The 25828-nt window shown below is 37.5% G+C and overlaps 1 protein-coding gene across 2 annotated transcripts in view; it reads right to left on the bottom strand.

Annotated features, from left to right (window-relative positions):
- LOC149532726 (uncharacterized) overlaps positions 1-25828 on the bottom strand; it is a 203607-nt gene that overhangs the window by 84614 nt on the left and 93165 nt on the right. For both annotated transcript variants that reach the window (XM_089807366.1, XM_089807365.1), the window contains exons 6-8: positions 4523-4970; positions 4093-4146; positions 1148-4016 (exon numbers count right to left, since the gene is read on the bottom strand). In XM_089807366.1, coding sequence (XP_089663492.1) covers positions 1148-4016; positions 4093-4146; positions 4523-4970 — 3371 coding nt within the window. The remainder of the gene's footprint in view (positions 1-1147; positions 4017-4092; positions 4147-4522; positions 4971-25828) is intronic.

Below are 25828 nucleotides of genomic sequence, written 5' to 3' on the forward strand. Positions count from 1 at the left end.
CGCCTGATTTAGACTTACTAAAAATAGTAAGTCCACCACTAAGACTCCCCAATCACCCTGTCAGTGCATGAGGGTCACTATAATGAACTGACTCGATCATCTACAGAAGCTCGCCAAAAATGGGGACTTACAAAGAAATTATATGGTGAGATAAATATCACAAGAAAGAAAGTTGTTGGTGAAATCCCCATGTTTAGGAGAAGTGAACAATTTGGGTGAGGTTAGACAAGAGTATCAAAGAAATGACTAAGATGGGAAATGATAAGTTATGTGTAAAGCAAATTCTCCTAAATGTTAACAATGATAGGTGCTTTTTATGGAATAAGAGCATAGAAAGGAGATCGATGGCTCTTGCGCAAATGTCTTACAAAAAGGGTGTGATCAAATCAAGATAGTTGTTTGGATTGACATTTTGTCATCAATTCAAATATTCAAAGAAAGGATGATTCACAAACCATTGATGCACAGACAGTCCAATGAAATCTCAAAATGAGAACCACAAGGTTGCTTGATAAAGAGATGTCCTATGTAGAATTTATGAGAAAGTTAAGTGTTACTGAAGTTCCTTTGCCACAATGCACCAGCCATCTCACCATATGTCAAAATAAGGTGAAAAACATTAGGAGGAGCAGAGAGATATAGACATAGAACCAACATAATCATCATTCCCAAGAATAATGATCTTACACCTCTCATCAAAGCGTTTTGAGTTTACAAAGCCAAAATTACCACCCAATCGCCTCTATACCCAATCAGCGACAAAGATGGTATCCTTAAAGATATGGAACATAATCTTTTAGAAACTTCCATTTCTTGCCCTTATAATATGGCCATTAACTGTGGCTGCTTTTAGGTGTTACCACCAGCTTGGCTTCCTTTCATAGTTCTGACTATAAGACGATGGAGGAAACCTCAACAGAAAACTAACTTTTTTGGTTAAGATCTATCAGATTTCCAGAATCCATAGGTATAGAGTAAATGTTTGTGAATCTGACTGTGTGCACACTTTTACATGAATGTTTTGGATCATACACCATATTCCATCATCAGGATGCAAGAGAGATCAAGGAGAGAAAGTTATGAAAGAACCAAGAATGCTCAAGGAAAAATAGAAAGAAAGCTATAGTGACCTAAGTAAGGAACTTACGTGTGAATGAATGGTAAGAATGATCCAATCTTGAAACGATATTCAGAAATCCTTGCTGCCAAGCTTTAACATCACTTAAAGATCCCCCTGGTGTTACATCTGAAAGTGGCCTTACGAAGCCATCCCTAGAATCTTCGAAATCTGAAACAGCACTACAGAGCTTCAGTATACCTGAAGCTTGCTCTTTCCCTGCTAACAACAAATGCTTCCTGCGACAAAGATGCTCATGAAATTCAGGTGGAATTCCCATCCCTCTACATGAATTGTTTGAGCCACTACCAGTACTGGGACCCGCACATGCCCATCCCATAGCCCTTTCAAGTTGTTCTTCGGTAGAAATGGAAGACCTCTCACAAATTTGCAGATCTTCTGTAGCCCTATTTATAGCAGACATTGCAGATCTGATGTTGTCTAACAAGTTTCTTCGGTTGAGCATGATAAAGCTGGGTGGCAGTTTATCATCATTTACACAACTCTGTGTAAGGATACTTTCTTTCTCTGGAAGAGGGAGTATAGAGTCATGCAGCCACTCTAGTTGTGCAGCCTCGAGTTTTGCCTTTTGAAGATCCTGACTCAGTTCTCTCACTTGTAACTTCATTGCAGAAGCAGCTGCTCTTGCAGCACGTGCAGTTTCATGTGCATTACTATATTCAACAAGAAGACCCTGAGCCCGTTTCACAGCTTCAAATTCTTTCTTTGCTATATTAGATTCAAGTTCTCTACTTTCCAGCAAAATATGTCTTAATGAATCTTCTTCTTTTTCCAGACATTCAAGAAAAATTGGTGCAAGTCTTTCGCGGAGGTACTGATCAAGGTGATATTCAATTTGCATTTCAAGCTTCCTCTTTTGAATGCCAACTATTTGGTCAAAGCCCAAGGTATTATGATCTATAGCAGATGCAAAATTACGAATACATGAATCAAGGGAAGCATCAATGATACCAACTTTCCACACAAAAAAAGTATGGTCTTTTAAAATGTTAGCAGCTTTCCAGACAGACTCAAATCCAGAAAAGCCAGAGCTCACAATCTCTATTTGATTAGATGAACTTTTCTCGGAGAAATCGTGCCCAAATGAAGCCAACTTTTGATCAAAGGATTGTAGCTCAGAGAATGGCCTAGCAAATGTTGCTAGTAAAAGATATCCCCTTGTAGGATGCACTTCTACATCATGTTCAATGGTCACAAGTGACTCAAACCGTTGCTCTGCTGCTACTAAAGCGCCTTGTGCACTTAGCTCTCTTCTAGCAAGTGTAGAAGCTTGTATTTCCCGCTGTTCCCATGCATTTCTCAGTTTATCTAACTGAGCTCGATAAGCTTCTACTTGACTTGCAAGCTCTTCTGCCTCTTCCCAAGACAAGTGATCCCTACCCTCTTCAATAGCCATTTCAAGTGATGCTTTCTTTTTAGTTATCTCTTCAACATTTTCATAGTAAGTTTTCTCTAGTTCAATTAAGGAAGATCTTTGTATTTCTATTTCAGCCAACTGTTCCAGTGCTGTATCTACCGCCCCTCTTATCTGTGAAAGTGAACCAAAGGCCTCCATAATAGCAGGGTCATGAGAAAGAACTGATTTTATTGCTTCTGGAAGTGCGAGTCCTGTCATTTGGCTCACCAAGCTACGGCTTACAGTTAAACAACCTTGAATGCTTATGTTCCAGTTATCATCACCAGACCCTGCTGCATCCCACGAAACTGGGCCACACTGGATAAAATTTTGCCCACTCAGTTGCTGAACTTCAGTGACAATATTTATAACCAGTGCACATCTCTCAATTTGCTCTTCCAAATCAGGCAAACACCAATTCCAATTTTCAGAACCTCTATCCTCTCCTTGTCCTAAGGTAAATTTATCAGTCAAAGAGTTGCAAATGTTAAATAGTTTCCCTTTAATCTCACGATACAGTGAAGCTGCTGCAACATGCAAAACTGTTAGAACTTTAAACTTCTTTTCATCATTTACAAAACCCACATCGCGATCCTTTGTTTCATCCTGCCTGTTATAACCTGAGACCCTACTAAAAGTATCATCATCTTTCCCAGAATAAACATTAGGTTGTAAATGCTTTGTGAAAATAGCCAGCAATCGGTCCTTAGCTTTATGTTCATTTTCTGACTCAATTGATGCCTCAAGCTCAGAACAGTCCTCTTGAATTTTTCTTATTTCTTTATCAAGCATGTCAATTTTTATGCGAAGTGTTTCATAATTCTGGCATATAATGTCTGCACGCTCACCCTGTCCCTTTCCAACAAGATCAGCTGCTTGTCTTCTGGCAAGTGAAAGTACTTCAGGTGAAAGTTGCCTCACACATAACTGCAAAACTTGTGCCCAACTATGCATCTGACTGCTAGCAATATAATTGCCTCGAAGAAGACATTGTAAAGCCACAGAATAGGACTGCAATGCCTTTGCTGCTTGCATGCTAGCTTTATAGAGTTCTTTTGTAAGGCGTTCAACCTCCTTATCAACCTCTTGGCAATGTGCCTGTGTAGGTTCAGGAACAATTGTTAATGGAACTCCAGCAGCCAAAACAGCAGATGTTAGAGACAAAGCCTCTGCTGCACCAGATGTTTTACCAACAACCTGTAGCTCTTGAGCAGAACCATTACGCAATGCATCGAGAAACTTACTATGTTGTTCAATCCATGTAGAAGCCTTTTGGGCAGTTTCTGTGAGTACTACCTTTGCCTGAGAAAACTCGTGTGCTTGTAACTCATAAGCAATACGAACCTTCTCAAGATTACCCGCTGCCTCTATTAAAATTGACTTTGCAGATGCTTCAGCCATAACACATTTGGACCTCTCTTGCTCAGCATGCCCAAACACAGTTGAAATTGTCTCATATCGATCAAGCATATCTGCCAAGTTCTGGAGAATCCATTACATAATGAGTACGATATTGATGCAGTTAAATGAAATGCAAGTGCATGAAACAAAGTAGTACCTGAAGTGCTGATGAGGAAGCGGGAAGAGTTCCTAACAGAAGATCATGATGCTCCTGCTCACAAAACAAAAAGTGACAACTTGACCAATTCTAAAGTGGTGTAAACAAAAATTTGTTTCTATAATATAGCAACAATCTTCTGTAAAAATAGGTAAAGCCAACAGATCAGGAACGGGAAGTTGAAACCCCAATTAAGGCAGAATTGCAATAATACTGAAATCACATACAAAGGTGACCTTAACCACGCATCGATGCAAGAAAAAGGACCAACTCTAGAAGAAAATCTAAATAGAACAAATAAGTTTATGAGACCACAATAGATAAAACTAGTCATAAACACCTGTTAAACCACACAAACTTATATGGAGATTCAATCTATAATTATGACATATATATTAGACATCACAAAGACAAAGTGCTGGATGATTACCTGAAGTGGTACTCTGATTTCTTGAAACCGAGAAGCAAACAAGCTTAAACTGACCGCCAGCTCCATACCTTTCCGTTCCTCTCCACCAATGGTGGCTTCATCATGGCCATCTCCACGCATCCACTCAATCAGTGGATCCCATACAAATACTTCTAGAAGCATCAAGATTATGTCTTTGTTTTTCCGTAAAACATCAATCACCACTTCACAATTTGCTCTAAATGTACCCTCTATTCCTGTAAGTCCTAAAGCTGCCTGCATAGTCTGAGTAAGGCGAAATGGTACAATCTCAGGAATCTTCAATCTAAGTCCTTTGTCAAAACACACGTTATAATCTATATGAACAACATCACCAGTGCTGAAGTCCATTAAAATATTGTCCAAATGTCTGTCACCTAAACCTAAAATAAACCCCACCATGCTCATTGCTGCTACAGTTCCAGAAAACCTGTCATCAGATTGATCAAGACTTAGATACAAATAATCATTAGGAGTTTTTAAAAAAAGGATGAACGTCAAAATTAAATGATATATGAAGCTGAAGTTATCTCAAAACAACCTACTCTAGCACCAATCAAGTTTGTAATTCTCTTTTCCATGAGGAATACTTATCACCTCTCATAAAGCAAGGGTCTAAAAGCATGATGTTGGGAGCATCTGAAGCCTGTTTTTACTGAAGGGCTTGCCTAACCAATTGTCAAGACTCATAATATACCAGCACTCATACCTAGAAGAGGGTGGTCCTCTCTATATGATTAACAAAACATGAAAGAGACTGTTCTGCCATTAACCCTATGGTGTGTATTGTGTTATGAGTACACGGCTTGTAGTTACCATGACTCTTAAATAAGATACATAATCATTATTATAACCATAGATATGTATTTAGGTCATCTGAGTAGTTTATCCTAGGTGGTTTCCAAAGCATAAGTATGGTATACATAGGAAGTATAGGTTAGTTATTATCAACACATTGAGTGTTTAGATCTTATTGAGGAATGTTGGAGGCAGCCCCCTTCAAGTGGAGTAGGAAGCTGCCCCCAAGTGGCATATTTATACTATCAAAAATTCGCAGTAGTTTTTATTATTTTCTTCTTTGGGAAATTTATTTCATTGCAGAGACCTTAAAGCACAAGAATAGGATGGTACATGGTACCTTGGTAGTACATTGAATGAATTTGTCTTTCAGTGCCAAACTATCACAAGCTCCTAATACACTCCACCATGACCTCCATTGGCTTTGCCAGTCTAATGACAGTTAATGAAAGGTACATGAAGTGAAGTTTGTAAATATTTGAAAGCTTTACTAGGCAATAGATGCACAACACTTGAGGTTGAACATTTGGTTGGCCATCCTCAACTCTCACAACTTGTTTACAAACAACTAGTGTCGAATCTTTTAAGCCATGCAATTTTAGATGGCTCTCAAACATTTTAGAATACAGCATGTATGTCAAAGTGGAACACTACTACAATTGACAAGTATTCTTCTTTGAAGTTCTTTGAAGAAGAATCACACGTGGGATCTTATATAGCTTCCTAAAGGAAGAAAGATTGCTCATTCTAAGTCGGTGTAATAAGCCATATATGTAATTGATAGTTCCACTTAAAATTAAAAGGCACATGTTCTTACACGAGGGCTCTCATCACCCCAAAAATTGTTCCTTTATATTTCTTGAATAAGGGTTGTTTGAGTGCAGAGTTATTGTTTGTGGAACACAAGCTCGAAATGTCCTAATTTTAGAGGTGGAGATTCATCTTAGATATATCAATCTGCCATTGAGGTTCACTGCCATATCATGAGTATTTATGAAGTAATTGTGGATTTTTTGAGTGAAATTTTGGTATAAAAAACTTCAGGGTCAGATGGGCTCCGAAACGAGGGTGACTGGAGCTTGAGCAAGTCAAGCATTGTAGATCAGAAGCTGAGGATTTTGGAATGGGGTCATAATAACCAATCGGCTCAATGGTTCGCAAGTTATGGTCTTTTGAAGTTGGGCCACCCGAAAATTCCAAAATAAATGTCATAATTGTTTTGAGCCGAAGCTATATGTAATTTTAGCATTAGTCAGCCCCAAGGGTTAGGGTTTGATGTCTAGAACCTTCATGGGCAGTGTAAAATAGCCTATATAAGGAAGGCCCGTAGATTGTTAAGGACAATTCTGGGTGATAGTTCGCAGCACTATCTTGCAGATTATTGCAAGGAAGGCCCCCATGTGGGTTTGCATATTGTAATTCTAAATTCTGTAATTTTGCATTTGTGGAGATAATAAGAACCCCATATTTTGTTCTAACAAATTGTTGTTGTCTCTATTTTGTTATGCGTTTGTGGTATTAGGGGGAGCACCCTTCATCAAGTGGTATCAAAGACAAGTTTTTCTGAGTGTGTAGATAGATTGACGAGTGCGACGCAATTTGCACCAGGAACGTGGTTTAGGCGGCACGTATAGTCAAATCGCCAATAGTGAGGCAATTTGCACTAGGGTCTCAATAGAAGCGCGAAAATGTCTCCACATGAGAACGTGGTGAAAGAGTCAGAGGTGTTACCCATGAGAGTTTTAGAGCCCTCCATAGACAAATGCAAGCATTGCAAAAACAAATGTGTAAAGGGACAAATCTTGTCATAAGAGATGAAAGTGAGGATAAAAGAGAGGAAGAAGGAAACTTTGATAAAAAAGAAGAGGAAGTTTTGAACCCAGAATAAGAAAAGTTTTTTAAGGCCAAAGTAGAAGAATACTTTGAGTATGAAGATATTGAAGATCCGGATAGGGTCAAATTTGCGAAGGCCAAGTGGAAGGGTCATGTGAAGATCTGGTGGTAGGAGATCCAATTGGAGAGAAATAGAAGAGGGAAGGATAAAATCACAAGGTAGGATCAAATGATAGCTAAGTTAAAGCGACAATTCATTCTCGTTGATTATGAGCTTGATCTATTGAAGAAAATGCAAGGATTGAAGCAAGCGGGAAGATCTGTTCAGCAATATATAGAAGATTTCTACCTAGTTTGCATCAGAACAGGCCATGCAAAAGTTGATAAGGGGGAAGTTGTCCATTACTTTAATGGGTTGAGGCCTACCGTTCAATAGGAGTTAAGTCTGGTTCGAATGAACAGTATTGAGAAGGCATGCCAGTTTGTCCTAAAAGTAGAAGAGAATTTGAAAAAGAAGTTTGAGAGCCCACAAAGCGAAAGAGATCGTGGTGGAAAATCTAGTGGACGGTCTTTTGGAGGCCGAAATGAAGATTATAAGAAGGATGAGGCTAGCAGTAGTAGTCAAAATCAAAGGGGAAACAATTGTTTTCATCATCAAAATAATAGAGATCAGAGCAGACGAGGAAGACGGCAGGGATCTAGGAAGAGGTTTCCATGGAACATCTTTTTACTGTGGAGAAGATCATAGAGCATTTGAATGTCCCCAGTGCCAAGGAAGGACAGATGGGAGAACTAAAGCCCAGGCCAAAGTTGCACATGTTGATGAAGATGCCAAATCATCACATTCTGAAGATGATGAAACAGGACAATACCTAGTTAACAAAAGAGTCAAACTGAGTGGTGAGAATGAACTTGATCAAAGGAGGAGCTTGTTAGGTGCAAGTGTGAAGATAAGTATTGTGATGTGATCACTGATGGTGGAAGCACAGACAATCTGGTGTTAGAAAAGATTGTCACGAAGTTAAAACTCGAGGCAGAAACACCCGCATCCATACTGCAGTGCTTGGGTGCAAGATGACCATAAGGTCATGGTCACTGACCAGTGCCTGGTGAAGTTCAAAGATTGGAAGCTACCAGGATGAAGTACTTTGTGATGTCATCCCTATGGACATGTCATATGTTGTTGTTGGGTAGACTGTGGTAGTTTGATAGGCATGTTGTGCATTATGGTCATGCGAATACCTACACTCTAAAAAAGGATGGAGTCAAACATAAGTTGTAGTCATTGAAGGATAAAGAAGAAAAAGTATGTAGTGTTGTTAGAGTATGTTTTGTTGATGTTAAGAAGCTCCTAGAGGGTTTGAGGCATGAGCTTATGTGTTTTGCTATAATTCCAAAAGATGGTAAAAAAGAAGTAGAAAAGTGTAACAACTAGTTTTTTCGGGTCTTAATTAACAACTAACATACTCATAGAAATACAGTTATTACTTCATTTTCATAGGAAACATTTAAATCAGTTTCATTCATATGAAAGAGATTGATGGTTAAAATCAGTTAAATAAAATTTCTTAACTAAGAACTTAAAACACCATCAAGGAATTTACTATAGAAATTAAAATCCACAAACCATGGAATCTGAACCAAGAGATCATTATAGGGATGCTTCTGCAACCACCCAGATTAGACCACAAATACCACTATAACAAAATCATATAAAAACTATCATTCAATACCACTATATCAAAATCAAATGACAAATACTATTAATTAACACTATATAAAATTAGGGCATCACAAACCACTGCATCAATTAGGGCATCGATTAACACTGGATCATTTAGGGCTTCAGATACCACTATACTACTTAGGGCTTCAATTACCACTGGATCATCTAGGACATCAGATAGCACTGTATCAATTAGGGCATCAGATATCTCTAATTCAATTAGGGCTTTAGATACCACTGTTTCAATTAGAGCTTCAAATACCACTATATCATTCCTTTCCTTCCAATTGCTTAACTATAGCAATAACTCAAGATTAGAAGATATGCTCATATTTATTATAAATGAAAGATTGGTATAATGATCCATCAGATAAATTTTTTCACTTGTAACTAAGCGTAAAATAATTGTACCACTAATAAAACTCAATTAATCTTACCTTAGTCTTGCGTTTACATCATAAAAGTAACAATACTTGTTTTCGGTGACCAATTGAATGCATAGTTTATCTTTGTCTATTGTATGTCTGACAACTTGGGGGAGAGGTGAAACATTGTCAAGGGCTTAACCACCCAACCTTGGACCATAACTTATCCCTACACAATCTCTATCGAGAAAGACCCTCGCTACCCGAAATAAACAGGGGACACCTTGTTTTCCACTAAGCACACCATTTGACTTGACAACAGGAGATTACAATAACAAGATTATGCATGAGCTATTAAATGGTATTATTCTGGATTTAATGTATCATATCTGACTTTATTTTCTAAATCATTGCAGACTCCATCTCACCTCTTCACCATTTTCCATGGCTATACAGCCGATAAATCTTAGGTGCTCGGATCTCAAAGCAATCAACTCTATATATTGATTTCCAACAAATTCATGAATAACATATATATTCTAGCTTATCTCAATTTGTGATTTGAAAAGGATATTCTTGAAGATTGCAAAATTTATTGTTTCATTATTTTATTTAATCATATCTGATTTCTCTTCTGCGTTTTTGCAGATTCATTCCACCTCTTCACCATTTCATGGCTTCTTGCCAGTGAATTCTTCGGTGCCTGTAAGATTATGAGCATTTTGTTATTATTTATATCTCTTCACCATTTCATGGCAATCTTTGCCAGTGAATCCTAGGTGTTCAAGAATCTATATGTATTCTGGTCTTGTTCGGAAAATTATGATAGCTTGGCTATTGTTGTCGGTTCATACAATCATTTAAAATATTAACAATTATCATTAGAATTCATTAATGGTCTTTAATCGTATAGATCTTCAAAGAACTCAATGTAAATGTAAGAGACCAATAGCATGGTTGTGAATTAATCTCAGTTTATAATGCATAGCCGACTACAGTCGGACATTCAAATCAGGAAAGGAAGAAGTTATGAATATGAAAACATATTTTGCATTATTCTCAGCTCTAACAATATGTAGCCAACAGCAAACAAAGAAGGAAGAAACTAAGAAATACGAATGCATATATTATATTTCTTTCAGCCCTGCCAGGTATAGCCGACTGCAATGGGACATATTCTTAAAGAAAGAAGGAATTATGAAATGTGAAAGTATATATTATTCGTAACCTATGATTGGGCTTGGACGTGGCTCCTCCCGTCCCTAGGCCGGAACTCCTATAGGGCAATTCTTTTCACCCACTAGCTTAGTCTCTTAGCGGAATAAGGAATAAATCAATGTATTACTGACTAAGCAAACAAATTTAAAATGGCTCGGTTGGAAATGAGTATCACAACTTAGAATGATTATTACAACTTAGAAGAGAAACGTATCAAACAAAGAGAGAATGATGTTGCTTGGTCGATTCACAGCTCTCTTAAAGACTTAGCTGAGACTCCTCGGCTTCTATCAGTTTCAAAAAGATTATTTGCCCATTCGAATCCTAGGCATTAAATCGATAGGAAAAAGAGAAGGAAAAGAAAATAAAAAGGTTGGAAGATAAAGTTGGAAAGATTATAAGACAATTCGAATTGCCAATATTAAATTGATTTTATCATGCCAAGTGTTAATTAGTTAAAAGCAAGAAATTTAAAATGGAAAGAATAGAGTTGGAAGATTATAATTCGAATACTATAATAATTCGAATGTTATTATTATAATCTTATATTTATATATGTACATATAAATATTAATGGGGTGACATCACTTTATTAAATTATTATAATATAATGGTGCCATCTCATTTCTATATGTACGTATATAGATATATCTATTATAATAATAAGGTGAAAGATCATATAAATCTTTAGAGGTACGTTTTATATTTTAACTCAATTATTTTTGTTTCTCAATTTATTTATTTAAATAGCTCATGCAGGTCCCATAGATGTATCATGTTTCAAGTCGCTAGGTCCTCAACGCATCTACCCAGTGATGGTGATGCTCCTTGCCTAATTCTTTTCTCACAATGCTTCCACCCCTTCGATGTGTTTCCTGCAAAGAAATTCTCCGTAATTATATTATATTATCATAATAAATTATTTGATCATAAATAATCATAACGGTTAACCATCTTCTCAATTCCATGAATTCGTGATAAATGATCAACTAACTTGTTATCTTCATTTGAAATTATAATGACTAACCATCTTACTATTTCGCAAGATTATAAACTGTCAACTGACTTCATGTGAACCTCAATGGCTATATTTTAAATTAGGTCAAAAATTGGGATGTAACAAAAAAGTACCAACAAAAGTTACAAAAGATTGTATCCAATAATGTTCCTAATGGATTACCATCGATGAAAAAGATCAGTCACTAGATGGACTTGATTCCAAGAGCCAGTTTTCCAAACAAGGTAGTGCACAAAATGACATTGGTAGAACAATAAGAGTTGAACAGACAAGTGCATGAGTTGTTGCATAAAAGGTTGATTCGAGAGAGTCTGAGTCCATGTGTTGTGCCAGTAGTATTAGCAACAAAGAAGAATGGAGGATGGAGGATGTGTGCAAATTCTCGAGCTATCAAGAAGATCAGAATCGAGTACAGATTTCCATTGCCAAGGATGGATGATATCATGGCAGTTTGAGTGGAGCTATGTATTTCACAAAAACCTGCAAAGTGGGTACCATCAAATTTGAGTCAGGGAAGGAGATGAATGAAGACTGCCCTCAAGACAAGGGAAGGATTGTATGAGTGGCTATTCATGCCTTTTTGGGCTAACCAATGCACTAAGCACTTTTATGCAGCTCACGAATGAGGTGTTGAAAGAATTTTTGGGTAAGTTTTTCATTGTTTACCTAGATCATATTTTGATCTTTAATAAGACATTAAAGGAGCATATAATGCATATTCATAAGGTGTTTGAGAAGTTGAGAGAGGAAAAGTTGATAAATTTGAAGTGTAGTTTTGTGAAGGAGTTGGTGTACATTAGATTTGTAGTTTCGACGGAAGGTCTAAAAATGGACCCTTAGAAAGTGAAGCCTATACTCAAATGGCCTACTCCAACGAGTGTTACAAAAGTAAGATCTTTTCATCGACTGGCTAGTTTTTATAGAAAGTTTATCAGAGGTTTTAGCAGTATTTGTGGACCCTTGACTGAAACAATGAGAGGAGATAGGAAAGAGTTTAAATGGATTGTAGGAATAGATAAGAGTTTCAATTTGTTGAAACAAAAAGTTACAGAACATGTTTTAGCACTTCCAAATTTTAATAAGATGTTTCAAGTAGAGTGTATTGCTAGTGGTACTACAATAGGAGTTGTTTTGAGTCAAGAAGGTAGACATATTGAAATGACCCCAACTATCAAAGTCACTAAAGAACCAATGCTTAAGCTGAAAAATTTCATTAAACACTTATCTTGTATTCTGAAACTGTTCTATAAAAATATTGTTCTATAAATTTGCCAAACTATTAGATGGAAAAGATGACTCAATCAATTTACTGAATATGCTGGCAGTATCAATTGTAATGGTAATATCAACAACTTTTACTCGATTTTGTGGCTGGTCTTACAGTATGCATAATAATGTCTGAAATCGAATAATAGAAAGGACGACAAAAAAACCTGAGATTCCCTGTTTCCGTGGATTCCATCTGATGGTAACGCTGTTGAATGGATATGATTCTGCTCTTCACAATCGTATTGCAAATGGAACCCTCGAATCTGGGTGCGATTTATTTATTTATTTCCGTGTCCTTACCGGCGTCCAGACTGTGTAATTGCTATCGGATTTTCCCAAAACTGGAGCGGTAGCCGAATTCGCAGTATGTCGTTCGGGTGGAACAAATAACTGATTGAAAGAACTTGTGGTTAGTGCGTTTTCACACGCTATCTGCCCTTGAATATCTGCTGAAACAATGTGTTCCCAGACTGAGTCGAAAATGAAGACAAACTCATTTAAATAAATCGCTCAATCTCGTGTGACAGTCCAACCTAACCCTGACGCGAATTTCACCAATTTGCTTTAATGATTCAGTAGATGGCAATCACAAAAATGCAAGAGTTCCTAATTTGGCCTTAGGCCACAGATTTCCTCCCCAATGAAATGACTGGAATGTCACCTCCTGTTGTGCAATAATTCGGGTGATATCCCACACACTCAAAATTGCTTATCAATGGGAGTTTTCGTTCCCAAAGATATCTTGAGAATTTGCAGACCAAAGACTACAAATTGCTCCAACTGGAATAGAAGTCTAATCCACAAAACCGCTTGTTCAAATGGGTGCCTCATGTCATCTATTTATTCATTTTGTTGAGAAGTTACTGGAAGTTTTTCGGAATTGTCTTTTATAATGCACTTTTATTATTAATCTTTATAAAATTAAATAAATAACTTTATAAAGTTAAAGTACAATCTCAATTTAATATTAGAACAAGTAGGCCCCACTTACTGAATTATTATTCTCCGAGAGCAAGAATGTAATCATCTGGAAATAAAATGACTCTCTCTCCAAAATCATTTGCCTACGAGAGTCGATGATAGGCAAATCCCCGATAAAAGTTATGTCACTAGAAAGGGGACATGACAGTCCGCCCTTCCTAAAATTGCTTGTCCTCAAGCAATCTCAAAGCTGGATGCTGCAAAACTGTTTCATTTTCCCAAGTGGCATCTTCAACTGGTAGATCTTTCCATTTAACCTTGTTGAGAAGTTACTGGAAGTTTTCCGGAATTGTCTTTTATAATGCACTTTTATTATTAATCTTTATAAAATTAAATAAATAACTTTATAAAGTTAAAGTACAATTTCAATTTAATATTAGAACAAGTAGGCCCCACTTACTGAATTATTATTCTCCGAGAGCAAGAATGTAATCATCTGGAAATAAAATGACTCTCTCTCCAAAATCATTTGCCTACGAGAGTCGATGATAGGCAAATCCCCGGTAAAAGTTATGTCACTAGAAAGGGGACATGACAGTTCGCCCTTTCTGAAATTGCTTGTCCTCAAGCAATCTCAAAGCTGGATGCTGCAAAACTGTATCATTTTCCCAAGTGGGATCTTCAACTGGTAGATCTTTCCATTTAACCAAATATTCTCTAATTACCCTTCTGCGGAGCTGTTTTTCCCTGCTTTCCAAAATGAATTCCGGCACTAAGATCAATTTCCCTTCATCATCCAAAGGCGGTAATATGGTAGAAGGTACCACATTCTGTGCCACCGCTTTTTTGAGGCGCGACACATGGAACACATTATGCACTTTACTATCTGCTAGGAGCTCAAGCTCATAAGCCAATTCCCCTATTCGTCTGGTGATTCTGTAAGGCCCATAATATCTAGGCTTAAGCTTTTCTGACCCACTTCTTTTAAGAGTAGATTGCCGGAAGGGCTGAAGCATGAGGTAAACCATGTCACCCACCTCAAAGCTCCTCTCTGTTCTCTTTTGTTCTGCATATTGCTTATACTGATTCTGTGCCCGAGCAATGTTATCCCGAAGTGTGCTAATAATGTCTTTACTCTCTTGAATCAAATTCCCGGCACGTGGAACCGGACATCCCCCATTAGCAAGTCAATAAAGCTCGGTGCATCATACCCATATAATGCTCGGAAAGGTGTCATCTGAATTGACATGTGAAAAGTGGTATTGTAACAATATTCACACAAATAAATCCATCTTACCCAAGCCTTCTGCTGATCAGCCATGTAGTTCCTCAAGTAGCCTTCCACCCACTTGTTTACTATCTCCGTCTATCCATCAGTCTGCGGGTGATAACTAGTTTTGGGTGTGAGTTCAGTGCCACATAATCAAAACACCTCCTTCCAAAAATGACTCAAGAATCTACTGTCCCTGTCACTGACAATACTACGAGGTATCCCATGTAACCTGAGAACCTCTCTAAAGAATACCTCAACTACCTGTACTGCTGTATAAGTTGTGGTGATGGGAAAGAAGTGAGCATATTTCGTTAATCTATCCACCACCACATAAATGCAATCGCGTCCCTGAGCCTTGGGCAACCCTGTAATGAAATCCATGGATATGCATTCCCACTTCTGTCTCGGGATGGGTAGTGGCTGTAGAAGTCCTGCTGGGAAGGTGTGCTCCTGTTTATTCTGTTGACATACAGAACACTCACGTACATACTGCAATACATCCTTCTTGAGTCCTTTCCATGTAAACCGTTCCCGCACCTGTCTATATGTTTTGAAGTACCCTGGATGACCAGCTATGGGTGAATCATGAAGAGCTCGCATAATAGACTGCTTCACCTTCGATCCTGGGACTAAAAATATCCTGCTTTTGTAAATAATCAATTCATCCACAAGTGTATACCTGGTATCAACAATTGTCCCATCAACTATCCCAGATGCCCAAGGGTCTCTAACATATTCTGCAATAATCAGGTGCTTCCAGTCCTCAGAGATCTCAATCATCGAACTAAGGTGTGGCCTGCGTGACAAGGCGTCTGCTACCACATTTTGAGTGCCTTTAACATATGATATATCAAAGTCGTATGCCTGTATCTTACTCACCCATTTCTGCTATCTATCATTGAGATCTCTCTGCCCAAGGAAATGTCTCAAACTGTTGTGGTCAGTTTTTATACAAAACTTACCACCTACTAAATACTGCCTGAACTTAGCGAGTGCATGCATGATAGCTAACATCTCCTTGTCGTAAATGCTGAATGATCTCTCTGGCCCACGGAGTTTCCTGCTCTCATATGCAATAGGGTGTTTGTCCTGCATCAAAACAGCCCCAATACCGTCTCCTGAGGCATCACACTGAAGTTCAAATGGCTTCGAGAAATCGGGCAATGCTAGTACCGGGCATGAAGTCATGATCTCCTTAAATCTGTCAAAACAAGCTTGTGCCTTTGCTGTCCAAACAAAAGCTCCCTTCTTGAGCAAGTCTGTCATAGGAGCTTTATGTCGCGAATATCCACAAACAAATCTGCGATAGAAGCCACATAAACCAAGGAATCCTCTCAGCTGAGTTAGGTTCTCAGGAATAGGCCACTCCACAATAGCACGAATCTTATCAGGATCCATCTGTACCCCTTCTCTACTGATAATATGACCTAAATATAACAACTCAATCATTCCCAAATCGCATTTGGATTGTTTGGCATACAAGGACTCTACCTGCAAGGTATTCAACACTGTCTCTAAATGCTCCATATGCTCATGCCATGTCCGACTGTAAACCAAGATATCATCGAAGAAAACCAACACGAATTTCCTCAGCTGATGATGGAAGACCTTATTCATGGTAGACTGGAAAGTAGCTAGTGCATTGGTCAACCCGAATGGCATTACTACAAACTCAAAGTGTCCACAGTGACATCTGAATGCAATCTTCTCTATGTCCTGTTCTCTGACTCTAATCTGGTGGTAACCGGATCTCAAATCAATCTTACTAAAGTAGCATGCCCCATGTAGTTCGTCTATTAGCTCATCAATCCGTGGAATAGGATATCTATTCTTAATGGTTTTCTTATTCAGCATCCTGTAATCTATACACATCCGTAACGAACCATCCTTCTTCTTTACCAAAACTACTGAAGAAGCAAAAGGAGACTTACTAGGTCTAATGTGTCCCATTGCAAGAAGCTCCTTGATGGTTTTTTCTATTTCATCTTTGAGTCTCTTTGGATGCCTGTATGGAGTGATCATAACCAGTTTAGCACCTTCTTCTAATTCGATGATGTGCTCAATCCCTCTATCAGGTGGTGTACCAAGTGGAATATCACTGAATACCTTACTATACCTTTCCCTCAATGTCTGGATGTCTGGATGATATTCCGCCTTTTGCTGTTCTACGTTTGTAGGCATGAGAGTACACACGGTTGCCCATTCAATATCGTTATTCCTCACCAACCTTTCCAATCTTCTGAGAGAAATAGTTCGGATGTCACTATTCCTGATAGCTCTCAACACATGTTGCTTCCCATCTACCTCAAACTTAATCTCCATGTCCTTGAGACGGAAAGTAACTTCGCCCAATAAACGTAGCCATGCCATACCCAAAACGATATCTAAGTCGCCCATATTAACCACATGGTAATCTTCTTTAAACTCATAATTATTTAGACGTAAAGGCATATCTCTAACCATTCTATTGCACTTAAGGGTGTATCCATCAGCAACCTGTACTCGGAGACCCTCAAACTCCTCTGTCTTGATTCCATGGCGCTCAACCAATCGTGCATTAATGAAGTTGTGCGTGGCACCTATATCAACCAATGTGATCACCTTCTATCCTGCTAGAACACCACGTAACCTAAAAGATCCCTCCTGCTGAATACTAGACAGACGCCCCTGCTGTAAATGTAACTCAATTTCTTCCTTTTGTTCTAAATTTCCTAATTCTCCTTTAGGTTCTGAACTACTGTGATCATCCTCATTTGTTGCGCTGTCAAAATCTGACCCTTCGTAATATGCCCACATAACTCTGTTGGCCTTTCCTTTAAGTCTCAGAGGACAATCATGGTCCCTGTCATATGGGCCTTTGCAATAGAAACATAATTTCCTCCTGCGCAAGTCGTTTAGTGCTTCTGTATCCAGGGGTGTAGTAGATTTTCCTTTGGTCTCAATGCTCTTCCCTTTATTCTTGTCCCACTTCTTATTGTCTCTGAAAGAGGTAGTACTCCGAGAGGTGAACCTGCTAGAAGGTGTTGTAAGCTCCATCCTTCGTGCTTTCCTCATAGCCTCTTGCAGTGTTGGTGGGTCAAATGCCTTAATCCACCCCTTAAGGGATTCGGATAATCCTTCCGTGAATAGGATAACCAACCGTCTCTCAGACACATCCTGTACCATAACTGACAACCTCTGGAATTCACTAATATAAACCTCCAAATGGCCAGACTGTCTCAACTGTGCAAGGTCGCGAAAATAAATCTCTGGATCCTTCTTATCAAAACGCTCGACCAATCTATCCACAAAGTCCTAGTAAGATGTTACCTGATTGTGTTGCAAAGTAACCATCCCATGTGACCACCAGTCATGAGCTGCGCCTTCCAAATGCAAGGTGGCGTACCTGATGGCATCGATCTCAGACATAGGCCTTAATGCTAGGAAGGTATCCAACTTATGAACCCAAGCTTGCGCTGTCATCTGACCACTACCATCGAAAGATGGTAAAGTGAGTTTGCTAACAGCTCGCTGCAATTCACTATCATGTCCTCCTCTAGACCTCCTATTCTGACGGTTGCTCCTCATATGCTCTCTCCTTTGGTTCAGATAGCGATCAAAGTTCAATAGTTCACGCACATGTGGTGGTAATGCCTGCCATTCTGTAGTAGCAGCTCTGAGATCATCCTGTAAATCATCCGGCAAATCATCTTCTCCTATCTCCTGAGCCTCCTCCTTTAGGAAGGTAGGACGAGTAGGCCAATTTGCTGTCCATGATCTGCGCCTAGGAGCACCCTGTGAGCCTGCCACACTTCTATTATCATGATCAAATGTACCTCTACCTTGTTCCTGAATCCTGGGCTGAACAACTCTTTCCATTATGGTAGTCAAAGCCTGTAGTGATTGAGCTATTTCTTGCTGTCCGGTAGTCATGATTCTGTAAAACTCTCTGGTTTCATCATCATCAACTCTGGGAAATCTCGGTGGACTCTGTGATTGTCTTTCACCCATATCTCTGTCCTTAAATATTGTTCTCCTACGAATATAATATTTGGAATAGGGTTGCATAAAATATTCTACCCGACAGGATGGCAGGAACCTGGCTCTGATACCACTGAAATGACCCCAACTATCAAAGTCACTAAAGAACCAATGCTTAAGCTGAAAAATTTCATTAAACACTTATCTTGTGTTCTGAAACTGTTCTATAAAGATATTGTTCTATAAATTTGCCAAACTATTAGATGGAAAAGATGACTCAATCAATTTACTGAATATGCTGGCAGTATCAATTGTAATGGTAATATCAACAACTTTTACTCGATTCTGTGGCTGGTCTTACAGTATGCATAGTAATGTCTGAAATCGAATAATAGAAAGGACGACAAAAAAACCTGAGATTCCCTGTTTCCGTGGATTTCGTCTGATGGTAACGCTGTTGAATGGATATGATTCTGCTCTTCACAATCGTATTGCAAATGGAACCCTCGAATCTGGGTGCGATTTATTTATTTATTTCCGTGTCCTTACCGGCGTCCAGACTATGTGTAATTGCTGTCGGATTTTCCCAAAACTGGAGCGGTAGCCGAATTCGCAGTATGCCGTTCGGGTGGAACAAATAACTGACTGAAAGAACTTGTGGTTAGTGCATTTTCACACGCTATCTGCCCTTGAATATCTACTGAAACAATGTGTTCCCAGACTGAGTCGAAAATGAAGACAAACTCATTTAAATAAATCGCTCAATCTCGTGTGACAGTCCAACCTAACCCTGACACGAATTTCACCAATTTGCTTTAATGATTCAGTAGATGGCAATCACAAAAATGCAAGAGTTCCTAATTTGGCCTTAGGCCACAGATTTCCTCCCCAATGAAATGACTGGAATGTCACCTCCTGTTGTGCAATAATTCGGGTGATATCCCACACACTCAAAATTGCTTATCAATGGGAGTTTTCGTTCCCAAAGATATCTTGAGAATTTGCAGACCAAAGACTACAAATTGCTCCAACTGGAATAGAAGTCTAATCCACAAAACCGCTTGTTCAAATGGGTGCCTCATGTCATCTATTTATTCATTTTGTTGAGAAGTTACTGGAAGTTTTTCGAAATTGTCTTTTATAATGCACTTTTATTATTAATCTTTATAAAATTAAATAAATAACTTTATAAAGTTAAAGTACAATCTCAATTTAATATTAGAACAAGTAGGCCCCACTTACTGAATTATTATTCTCCGAGAGCAAGAATGTAATCATCTGGAAATAAAATGACTCTCTCTCCAAAATCATTTGCCTACGAGAGTCGATGATAGGCAAATCCCCGGTAAAAGTTATGTCACTAGAAAGGGGACACGACACATATTGCTTATTTCAATGAGAAGTTGATTGATGCCAAAAGAAAATATTATGTTTATGATCAAAAATTCTATGTAATAGTTAAGGCATTGAAGAAGTAGAGACATTATCTTCTTCCTAAAGAGTTTGTTTTGTATACTGATCATTAAACTTTGCAATATTTGAATAGTCATGAAAAATTGAACCAAAGGAATTTGAAATGGGTTGAGTTTTTGCAGAGTTGTACATTTTTTTTGAAACACAGGAGTGGGAAGTCTAACAGAGTTGCAAATGCTCTTCGTCGAAGACAACTTTTGCTGATAGAGATGTAGATTGCGGTGGTTGGGTTCATGGAACTTAAGAATTTGTATCCAAAGGATCTCAATTTTAGTGATGCTTGGAAAGCTTGTACAGAACCTGTTACTATAAGTGATTGGATTTCATAATCCAGGATGGTATGTTGTTCAAAGGAAGTGAGTTGTGCATTCTAAGAAGTTCAATGAGGGATAATCTCATCAAGGAGAAGCGCAGTGAAGGATTAGTTGGGCATTTTGGTAGATATAAAAACATTGCTTTGGTTGTTGAGAATTATTACTAGCCACAGTTGCAGCAAGATGTCACAAAGTTTGTACAAAGTTGCAAAATATGTCAGATGGAGAAAGGAGTGAAGCAAAATGTAGAGTTGTATCATCCATTACCTATGGCTCAGAAGTCGTGGGAGAATGTCAACATGGATTTTGCAGAACATTTGAAGAATATCAATGACGAGGTGAAGAAGCACATTACAAGGATGAATACACAGCACAAGGTTAAGGCAAATGAGAAAACGAGATATAAAGAATTTCAGATTGGAGATGAAGTCATGATTCATTTGAGGAAGGAGTGTTTTTTAGTGGGTACATATAATAAGCTGAAAATGAAGAAGTTTGGACATGCAAGATATTGAAAAAGCACGATTTTGGAAATGCCTATGATGTAGAGTTGTCTGCTCAACTGAATATTCTACTAGTATTTAACATTTCAAATATGATAGAGTATCATTAAGGAGGTGATGGAGATAAGGTGTTGAAACCCTAGTACAAACTACCTCACAATTGGCGACCTGTCTACACACACAACCCAAACCATGGCCCTAGTGCAAACTACGTCACAATGAGCAATATGTCTACACACTTGAGAAAACTTGGCTCTACTACCACTTTGTTCGTAGTGATCTTCACTATGAACATCACTCGCACCCTTACGATATTATCTAAGGGGGCAACTGAATTGATTCAGCAATATGGAAATTGGTATATCCAATTCACTACCTTCACTTATATCAGGATCTAGAGAGTTTCCTCCAAAGCATATAGGCTCCCAAGGTACCCTACCAACAAAATAGCCTTGTTGGAGGTGGTAAAGCAACTTTCAAAATCCAATCTTATGCAGAAAGAAAGTCACAATCAGAGGGTAGTGTCATCCATCACCATGGCAAAAATGTTTGTCTTGCCCTTTATTACAAGCAGCAGGGACAAGTGCGGAGTTAAAGTTTTATCAGTTGGGAACATATCATGTAGGGAAAGATTTTGATTTGTTCCAAAAGATCCAAAACCACAAAGGATTGAAACACAAGCACAAGGTAGACATAGAGGACTACTAGATGAATATCATGGACGAAGAGGTGGTCTAGGCTGCACATATATGTATATATATAATTTATATATACTTATGGAAAACTTAACACTCATTGCATCTAGGAAAAGGTGGTCTAAGCTACATACATATGTAGGCGTTTTTTAAAACATTCAATACAGTTCTTAAAGCGTAGTTTATAATATAATTTTTATTTAAACCTTGTATTTTTTACTTACACTTTTCTTTTATAAATGTAAAAACTAAAAGTCAGATTATAATTTGTATTTAATAGTTTTTATTTAATAAGAAATTTTACAAAATTTAGAAACAAAAAATCGAATTAATTTTAAATGAGGATATATTAAGTATTTTTAAGTATTATATTATATTATTTATATTATATTTTGTTAGATTATAATATAACAATTTCAAATATATTTAGAAAATTATACTATTATTTATTAATATACTACTTATAAAGTTATATTCAAAAACTAGTTTAATTATTTATAAGGTGAATTTTATCTGAATTTGTTTTTACCCTTGTCAAAACTTCATCTGGATTTTGTGATCCCCGAACTTAAAGTCAAATTTGAACTTTGTGACTTAGACTGAAACACCAGAAAACGGGTCTAATACAATCTAATACAATCAAATTTAAAGAAGTGTTAACAAAATCATTCAACCACACTCCTCCAAGCATCAAAGTTGTTCGACCCAGCAAGGACATCATTAATGGCAGCCAAAGGTATGGCCTTAAAAAAGACCCGAGCATGTTTAGTGAAAACCCCAAAAAAATGCTACTAAAACACCAAAAAGCAAACCCACAATTCTACAACAAAATCTCCTTGAATATTTCAGTTTAATAAAACCCTTGAAACTATGAAACTTGAAAACATGGGTAATCCCTATTTGAAAATACTCCAATCAGTTAGGGATCATCTCTAAGAATTGAACCTGGTCATCTAATGAGGATTCTCGTCTTCAATCAACCCTTGGTAGAGCTCTTTGAATCACTCTTGTAGAATCCTCTTATATGCAATATTCTAAACAATCCAAATCAGTGTCTATTGAGAGCTCTCCACACATTGCCCCATTGCAAATGGGGAACCCCTACTTTTTGGTCCACTTCGTCTTTTGGCTTTGGTTCTAGTAGTCTTGGCATCAGCCTCCTGAAGTTCCTTGTGTTTCAAGTGAGTTTTGAACTATAAAGCAATTTGTGCTAAATATAGAAGTGAAATGTCACCTGCCTTTTGTTTTGAAAATGGAAATTTTGTGAAAAATAGTGAATTAGGTCAAGTATAAAAGGGAATTGATCTTTCAAAGAGGTTGCCAATGAACTTTTGAGCATTTTGATGTACATGCTATTTTTGAAAAAAAATATATGGTACGTCTATTTTTTGGTAAGTTTCAATGCGCCCTAGAACAACCTAATTTTGAGTTCGGAAAAACATACTATTTTCAGCAGTGCCTATTTTTAATAAGTTTCACTATGTCTACGACTGGTCTAATTTTGCATTTAAACAAACTTACTCTATTTTTGGCAGGTCTGATGAGCACTAGTAGAGAAATAAGTAAGGTGGTATCTACATCTAAATCCAAAAAATTGAGCAAGTGAAACAATTAGTCCAAATTGCAATGTTGCGAAACATCCTTGAAATATCCAAAAGAGGATAGGCATGAAATGCACTAGGAGAAGAAACATTTTTGAAATATCCAAAAGAGGAAAGGCATGAAAAATGGTCAAGTCTAGAAAACAACCTTCAAAAAGATGAAAGGAAATAAAATTTCACGAAGTATGGAGAGCCCTTGACGATGAAAACCTAAAGTAGAAATTGATGGAAAAATAACTAATAAGGTATATGGCTAATAATAGTGTTGTTGAACATAGGAGCATAGAGAGTACGAAAATAACCAAATGTTTGAGAATTCCTTGACCAAGCTCACATTGTACTCTAGAGCACTAATCTACTATGCATGAGAAGATTTCAAAAAGTTAAAATATCTATCACAACCCCTCAAGTGTGTATCCCACGGTGTGGATCCTCCTATGCCAAGGAGAATATTCTAAGGATGAAAATCCTTCCCCGATGCAAATTAGGTATAGAATTGCTCTCAATTTATAAAATCATCCACCAAGCCCAAAGAGTGCCCATAAGTGCTAGTTCATCATGGGCATGGGATTTGCTAAAAAATTCAAAATCCTTCATAAGGCCTAATATGAGCCCTAGAGCATTGTTTCTAAAATGCAAAAATCCACCAAGGAGCTTAAATCTGCGCCCTAGAATGCCATTCTTCTTAAGTCAAATTCCTCCTTTGTGCTCAAAAAGTGCCCCTAATCACTAATTTCAAGACACCATGGAATTTATTTTAAAAATGTCGATCCTTCACCAGGACAAAATAGCACCATGAGTGCTAGTTCTTCATAGGTGATAAATTGTGCACAAGTACAAGAATCCTCAGTCCTATGCAATATGCATTCTAGAGCACCATTTCCAAAGTGGCAAGGAATTATTTTAAAACATGAAAATTCCTCAATATCTAATATGAGCCCAAGAAAATAGTTGAGAAATGATGAATTTGGCTAAGTTGTGAAAAATTCCTCTATCCATGATGATTTGTGCCTAAAGATAGGAAATTGAATGAAACGTTCAAGAATTTAATGTTAAAAATAATGAGAATGAAATCCTTCTCAGTATCTCATTTGTGCCTAAAGATAGGAAATTGAGTGAAATGTCCAAGAATTTAATGTTAAAAATAATGAGAATGAAATCCTTCTCAGTATCTCATTTGTGCCCAAGATGAGGAAAGCACGAGCTGATAAAATCCTTAAACATGTCCAATTAGTACCTGAGGAAGAAATTACAAAAGATTAATTTAAATTTGGAAAATCTAAAGTTGAGAAACATTGAAGTCTTTGAATTCAATCAAATATTAAAATCATCCTATATGTCTAAATGGCTCCCAATATTTAAATAACAAAACATTGGAAATATTAAACCTTGCCAAGTATTAAAATTCCACTCTTGGAAGGAGTAATGAACTCCGGCACACTACTAAGAGAAGTCAATAATACTTTTATAGCCCTTATTCCAAAAAAGGATAAGGTAGAATCTTTCAATGATTTCAAACCCATAGCTTTTGGCCAGCAGAATTCAAAAGATGTTGTCTAGTCTTATAAGTGAGGAACAAACAAGTTTTGTCCCAAGAAGATCGATATATGACAACTTTATTCTAGCCCAAGAGGCTATTCATTTACTTTAGAATAATAAGTTACCAAATATGCTCATCAAATTGGATATTATGAAAGCATATGACAGGGTGGACTGGCGCTTTTTTTGCATATGTCCTAAAGCTTATGGTTCCTCTAAACAATGGATAGAGTTAATCTTTGAATGTATATCTACTCCAATGATGTTTGTTTTAATAAATAGCACCCCAATAGGCTTTTTTAGTATTTCTAGTGGACTAAGACAGGGAGACCCTATTTCTCCCTTTCTATTTATTCTAATGGTTGATGCATTAGGGAGGTCAATTATGCGAGCAAGAATGGAAGGAGCCATCAAAGGTATCTCAATAACCAATGGGTAGGAACCATCTACACAGCACCATTTTGTAGATGATACAATGTTATTTGGAGAACGATCGACTAGAGAGGCATATTCCTGGAAGGATACTTTGGGTAACTATACCAAGGCGTCAGGTCGGGAGATTAATAGAGATAAATCGGAGATCTTTATCTTCAACACTTCTACCAATTTGGAAGCTCAAATTTGTGTCATTTTAAACTTTAACAAAGGTATCTTGCCTTGGAGATACTTGGGTCTCCCTCTCAATTCGGGTCAAAATGTTTCTAAACTATGTGTTAATGTTTTATAGTTTCGTCAGATAAATCTTAAAGGTTAAATTTAAATATCACCTCCTTGTTTAATAT

The sequence above is a fragment of the Cupressus sempervirens genome, chromosome 10 (assembly GCF_028749045.1).
Source record: "Cupressus sempervirens isolate cs-2001-9-10 chromosome 10, ASM2874904v1, whole genome shotgun sequence".
NCBI lineage: Eukaryota > Viridiplantae > Streptophyta > Pinopsida > Cupressales > Cupressaceae > Cupressus > Cupressus sempervirens.